We start from the raw sequence: 7,023 nt of genomic DNA, 5'->3' as shown, positions 1-7,023 counted from the left end.
TCTGAGACATCCTGTACTGTAAACTCAGCATACAACATTCCTCCCCTTCCTTGGGTAGGAATTGGCTCACAAGTAGAACCGGACTTGTCTACTACACTGTTTTGCCAAAACTAAGGGTGGCAAGAGGTGTCACAACCAGATAAAATGGGACCTGTCTGCCCTCCCCCTGCAGTATCTGCAGTTGAGATGAGACAACCACAACCAGCCCAAATTGGACTTGGATGGACATTTCATTGTTCAATATAAATCTTGCAAATTTGCAAGAGGCCAGGCCTGGCAAATGGCCCATTTCTTGAAAGAATTAACAATCCAAATTTTGTGAAAACTTCCTTTATTTCAATCCGTGAGTTTTGACCAATGTGTTCCATTTTACAAAGCAGTTTGCTACAAAATAGTTCTGGAATTTAGTACTGTAACCCCAGGTGACTGTTGCCTTGAGTGTTAGACTGACCAACACTCATTTACACCTTGAACCACATGGTAAATCTCCCCATTCACCTGAATTGGAATATGAATAATGATATGTGCTAACGAGAGAATTCATGCCAGTTTACTTTGCTTCTTGCTTCTTTCACAGGCAGCGTGGTCAGTTACAAACACCGACTCAATATAACTCCTTTAGAAAATAACCCAATACCTGACAAAACCACACATTTCCCACGCTCGCTGCCTTTATTGAATCAATCCAAGGGTCAAAGTCACCCAGCTTTCCAGCAAATTAATCCTATCACTGCGGCAGCCATTTTTGAGCTGGCACCACCTTGTTTTGACGAAGGACACCAATAATGACCTGTAAGGATTCAAAAGTGTCGCATTTGTACTTATCAGGCTGAAACTAATAAACCCCAGTTGCGCTTGGCATGTTTAGAGATGGTGCGACCCAGTGCTGATGAAATAATATTCGAGTAGGGTAAGACGTGCTATGCACATCACCTGCACGTCATGGGGTCGTGTACATGACGTGCTGGGTATGTCATCCGCAGCTAATGGGTAAACCAAGAAACCTTAAATACTGTTGAAATTCCTTGGCAGAATTTATCAAATATTCTTTTTTCAGTCGTGGCTGACCCACTATGCCAGCTGAGCGAGAACTGAAAACAAACGATTCTGATCCTGCACCTAGCATGGTTAACCTCCACAACTCACTCACCTCAGATAGATAGAAATATGGTTGGGCAGATGTTGTATTTACACATGATTTATCGGTCAAAACAACTACAAATGTACATGTTTCCCATTCTTAGGTGCCCTAAAAACCCAACTGGAACAAAGATCGAATCTTTGCAAAAGTGCCAAATTAGAGAGTAGACAGTCTTCCCAGTTTTGACCCAACCTGGTTTTTTGCAGACTTCATGTACATGTAGGGATATGTACCGCAGCTACATGATATGTAGCTACATGTAGATGCAGATGGACAACGTTTACTAAAAGGATATGGAGTTAACACTATTTTGTATAAGCCACGCATTATTTACAATTTTAAAAATCCACCACCAAATCGGATTCCTTGGCCTTGCAATGACATTTTTTAGAAAAATATGACCATTTTGTCATTCCCAGCCTGACATGAAAGCATACAATCTCCTGTCAATGCTGGCCAAGACTTGAAACCACTACACAGCTATGCTGACTTTTTACCAGCTCTTCCTTCAGGTGAGATGTAAGACAGCAAACGCCCACCAATCTGAAGGTAAAATATCAACTGTGTTTCCCAAAAAACCCCTTAAGGAATGAAAAAATGTCCTCATACCTAGTGCAATATTACCCAATCAAGGAAAAAGTTACTAAAATTTAGAATCTAGACTCTACTAACTCTTGAAAACACTGTTGTGCAACCAACAATCTATCACCTTGCACTTCCAAAATTTCTCACAATGTGACGTTTCCCTGAAGAATTGATATAGATGTAACAGAAACATCAACAAAAACTTGAAAAATACAAAACTGATGACAGAGATTTGGAGGTACGACACTCTGACAGAGATCACATTCTTTATAAAGTGGAACCTCCCTTAGCGGACACTTCTCTATCAAGGACAACCTCTCTATTAAGGACACTCTTTTTGGTCCCAAATTGATGTTTCCATTCAATTTGATCGTTCTTTTCAGGACACCTCTGTATTAAGGCCAGCACTTGTCAGTCTCCAGGGCGTTCTCAATAGAGAGGTTCTACTGTGCTTCCACTTTTGCTTTCCGACTGTAATGACAGCAAAAAGATACGAACCAATGGTGTAATGGTCCAACGAATCCGCTAGGGGGCACAGTTACTCGTCACCAGATTTAAACGATAAAACAGAGTAGTTTCCATTATTAACTTCAATCTTAGGTTGGTGACAGACTGGCGAGTCACTTCAGCATTTTGTATTTTTCTTTATCTGCCATACAGTCCTAATCACAAATAACATTCAGCCTGTTTTGCATCATTGACATGCAACGTACATGTGCGTTGCACGTCAATTGCGCACCAGTGAGGCAATTTTCTCTGTTTCACGTATTTTACACACGCCAACGCACTAGGCCATCTAAACGCTAGGTAGCGCATCAATGGCATGCCACTGACGCAAATTTAGAGATGGCAATTGTGATTTGGACTGTACCTCGTCATTTGACCCTTGCAGGTAAAATAAAGCAAAATGCGGACTTAACGTGCTAGTCTGTCACACCTGTTGCTGCACTAAAATTTAACTGGAAACAACAATCACTGAAAAACATCATGTTTCATTACTGTGATAACAAGATAAGGAAACAACGCAGTCATCTCTCAAACAAAATAAAGTGAACATTCTCAACATTCTATCAACAAAATCGGCTGTTTCAACAAATTCTGGAAAAGATGTTTTCGCAATATTAAGAGCTGTGAAAATAAAGACGTCGATATAGTATCACCAAATTTCACCTTGAAATTGAATGTCCAGTTTTCATTCTATGAATTCCTACTTCTTATAAATAGGCCTTCGCCAGACGGATATAAACATCGCTTGATCACGAAAATATTATGTACATTTGAGACTGATACATTTACATGTATTACATGTATGGTATACAATGTTGTATTGTGGACTCGAGCCAGTCAGTTAAGGGCACTGTTGTGATTATAACGTTCGATAAGACCCATGGCGACACTTTTATATAAAATATGTGAAACTGCAAGTATAGAATTTACACACAGTTGAGGAACCTCCCTTATTGGACACCTCTCTATTAGGGACAACCTCTCTATGAAGGACACTAAGTTTGGTCCCAAATTGGTTGTTTCCATTCAATTCGACCTCTCTAATCAGGACACTTCTGTATTAAGGACAGAACTTGTCAGTCCCAAGGTCAACCCTAATAAAGAGGTTCTACTGTATGCATTTATCCCTTCCAACACCGCAAGCATGAAATGTACAAGCAATGCCTCTCTCGGCACCAAAATACAGTCAACCAAGTTGCTCCATCACACCAAGAATTACTAAAGACTACATGTAGTCCTTATTGATTCTTGACCGCAATTGAGTTACAATCAATAATATTTCCAATGTAAATCAATAACATATAACTTGACATTGCTGTTAGAACTTCAGTGAGCAGTGACAACGTTTATCAAACAATCCTTCTACTTATTTATAGCTAGCATTAAACCATATGAATATTTCTCAAATAAAACTTTTTAATTCGGCAAATGACCGGCGACATTGATTTGAAATTTCACGTAGATCATGACTATGTAACTCTTATGGCCTCGCAATAAAATGGAGATAGGCCTATGACAGGCAAGAAAAGGACAAGGGGTGTCACAAACTAATCGTGGCGACAGTTGTACTTTTATGTGTTGCATCACATTGGACGCCATCTGTGACGTCACCAACACTCTGTGACGTCACCAACACTCTGTGATGTCACCGACACTCTGTGATGTCACCAACACTCTGTGACACCACACGAACCCTTTTTTTGTTTTGGCCTTGAACTCAAGTACTATTGTCGCACACAGATAAAACTTCCATATTTGTCATCAGAATTTTACAGCGCAAAATTGTACAAATGTAATCTACTAAATAGGGGGCTATTGTATTTGAGATTTAAGTCCAATATATTTGAAATTTTAAAGCCAACGTATTTAAATGCAAAATGATTTGAGATCAAGTTAGCTGCTATCGGTATTATAATTTTTTTCTGAATCAACACTAAAGAGGAGCGCAGACAATATATCTCTGCTTGCATGGCTGTGCAACATATTCCATAATCAGCATTTGAGTGCGAATTATTCTCAAACATTCCTCGAACGTTCTCAACACGTCAACGACAACTAATTTTTCAAACCAAAAATTGTGGAGAAAAACACCACGTGTGCAAATACACCGCAAGCAAAATATAGCTAACTACAGAGGGTTAATACAATGATAAAACTGCATTCTAATATCCAACTGGTCACATTTTATGTCCTATTAGTTATAGTTGGATGGCTCTAGGCCAACTAGCTAAATCCCCCAGTATTTTCCAGTCCACGAAACTGAAGAAAACTCCACCATTGTTCTATATGACTCCGGGAACCTTGGCATGGGACTGACTTTACTTGAGGTTTAACCTCAGTCACCAGCATTTTGGCTGGAACTTAAAATCCTAAAGCAATAAGAACTCCTTCAAAATGAAGTCAATGCAATTTTCAAGGGTGGACTGTTCTTTGCTATCCAGAAAACAGCCTCACAGGTTTTAAATGGACATTGAGTTCTAGTGTCTTTAGGAATTCAAGTTCCAGCCAAAATGGTGGTGGCTATGGTCAACCCTTATCAGCTCCAATGTCTGAAATCTCATACCATTTTTATATATAAACAGCTGACACTAGGAATCCCAATGTGACCGACCGGATTTTAAAATTTTCTGTCTCATCGCACCCTTCTATGTACTCTATCCTGTGCCTGTTCATGGAAAATGGGAGTGCTTCGATATAAAACCCTGTATGAAATGGCAACCAAAATGGTTCAGTCGGCCCAGAAAACAGAGCCTTTCGTGGTAACATATGACACAGACAGAAAACCCGTTCAAGATTTGGAGACATAACAATGTAACAATGAAATCCTAACAATATTACACCTTTCTGATGTCCTTTTTTTAATGAGCAGAGAACCTTCTTTCAGTATCAAAGAGATATACAGTGGAACCTCCCTTAGCGGACACCTCTCTATTAGGGACAACCTCTCTATTAAGGACACTAGGTTCGGCCCTAAATTGGTTGTTTCCATTCAATTTGACCTCTCTAATCAGGACACTTCTGTATTAAGGACAGGACTTGTCAGTCCCGAGGTCGTCCCTAATGGAGAGGTTCTACTGTACAAGTTTTTTTTGCACCATCACACTATAGGCCTCTTCCAACCACATTTCTAAGTTACCGAAACGATCTTACAATGTACATTAGACTAAACTACGGCAATAATCAAAATGTTAACCCCTCCAATGCTTGAACGGTCAGGCGAATACCACTCCTCATAAGACTGCATCGTCAATCCCAACCACCCCACCGGCAAGGATCCTCTCCGCTGCCTTGATGGCTATCGTCAGAATGGAGACCTGTTGCCTGACAACTTCATAGTCAGCGGGGGTCGTGGCATCGAGGATGGTGTCTGTCATGCCTGGAAACGGGCTGGAACGATACCAGTTGCGCTTGCTCGGGGCAAGAAGCAGATTTCTGAAATGGAGAAGATTTGTTTCAAGACACTTCAGGGAGCACTGGGGAGGTGAGATACGTGTAGGGCCCTGCAATTTCATAAATCAGTAAACCTTGCAAATATCAGACTTTAATGGACTGGCATTTTTTGGCGCATCTCCAACTATGACACACTCTTAACCCTTTTAGTGTCAACCATGTTTTACATTTTCCTACGTACCCCAGAATGTCAAGCATGTTTTTGGGTTTTAGCAGCTTTTAGGTAACTCTTTTATGAAACCTTGTAGCTCAGAAGTGTTCACTTCTATCACTTTACAGTAATTGAAAAGTTTGTAGGCAATTGCCTTGAGCAAAGGATGGTACCAGTTGAATGCGTATATGTCATTTCATTTTTGGGTAAAACCATGAAAAAGTGTGAAAAACGCGCAAATTCTGACGATTTCTTTGAAATAATTTTCTAAAATGTACTTTAGTAATTGTTTGTAGCAGATCTCTTCTGATAATTGTTTAGTACACTATCCTGGATGAAGCTCAAGAAATTTCAACATGAATTGGTTATTTTTTGGGGTGAAAATGTGATTTTGAACTATCGTCAGAATTCGGTACATTCACATTCATGATTTTCAGAGCGAAATTGCGGGAAATATCACTGTAGAAAGCATATGAGTATTCGGTACCTAACGATCAGATTTGATTGGCTCTTTCGAAAGGTAGATATAAAACACTGACTGGACAATGCTGAAACGATGTACATGATGTTTTCTAACGTTATATCCCCTGTCGACCTCAGGTCGAGAGTGACACTAACTTTTCCATCTCGACCTGAGGTCGAGAGTGACACTAAAAGGGTTAATATAGAACTAAACTGCTGCCCTAGGCCTGTGATTACAACAAAACGGTCTATAAAGCAACTAAGTACAGAACCGTCACTGATTTGTGAAACTACATCTGTTAGTGCTGAAAGTGTTTAAAGCAAACACCCAAAGCTGGCTAAGAGATGGGGGAGACAAAGACTAGCAAGACACAGAGGCCAACATTGCTGAAAACTTCAAAAAATTAAAATTCTGCCACTCTGAGAACTGAAGCGATTTAAGCGAACCCAAGCTGACTTTAAGGAGACGGGGGAAGCCACCTTGCAAGGCCTTGACTTACTTGAGTTGAGGTGACCCAGGGAGACCTGGCTCGTAAACAAAGGCTCTGGAGACTTGAAGTAGACGGTCGTTCACTTCTCGCAACTGGAGGACACTGGAAACGAAACATGAATTCATCGTATCCGATTAAATAGTTGACGCTTAAATCATTTAGGGTACCAGTAGGCCTAGATAGTCTGGTTCAAAAAGTAAACATATTCATCTAAATTTTGCTAAAAATCGGCGGTT

General features: G+C 40.2%; 1 protein-coding gene across 5 annotated transcripts in view; it reads right to left on the bottom strand.

Annotated features, from left to right (window-relative positions):
- Positions 1-314: 314 nt before the first annotated feature.
- Positions 315-7,023, bottom strand: part of LOC135496597 (N-acetylated-alpha-linked acidic dipeptidase 2-like) — a 150,568-nt gene continuing 143,859 nt past the window's right edge. For all 5 annotated transcript variants that reach the window (XM_064785996.1, XM_064785994.1, XM_064785998.1 and 2 more), the window contains 2 exons: positions 6,797-6,889; positions 315-5,665 (listed from right to left, as the gene is read on the bottom strand). In XM_064785996.1, the coding sequence (XP_064642066.1) occupies positions 5,464-5,665; positions 6,797-6,889 (295 nt within the window). In that variant the 3' untranslated portion in view covers positions 315-5,463. The remainder of the gene's footprint in view (positions 5,666-6,796; positions 6,890-7,023) is intronic.

This window comes from Lineus longissimus, chromosome 12, assembly GCF_910592395.1.
Source record: "Lineus longissimus chromosome 12, tnLinLong1.2, whole genome shotgun sequence".
Taxonomy (NCBI): Eukaryota; Metazoa; Nemertea; class Pilidiophora; order Heteronemertea; family Lineidae; genus Lineus; species Lineus longissimus.
The sequence above is the reverse complement of the archived record's forward strand: the minus strand, read 5'-3'. Positions and strand labels throughout refer to the sequence as shown.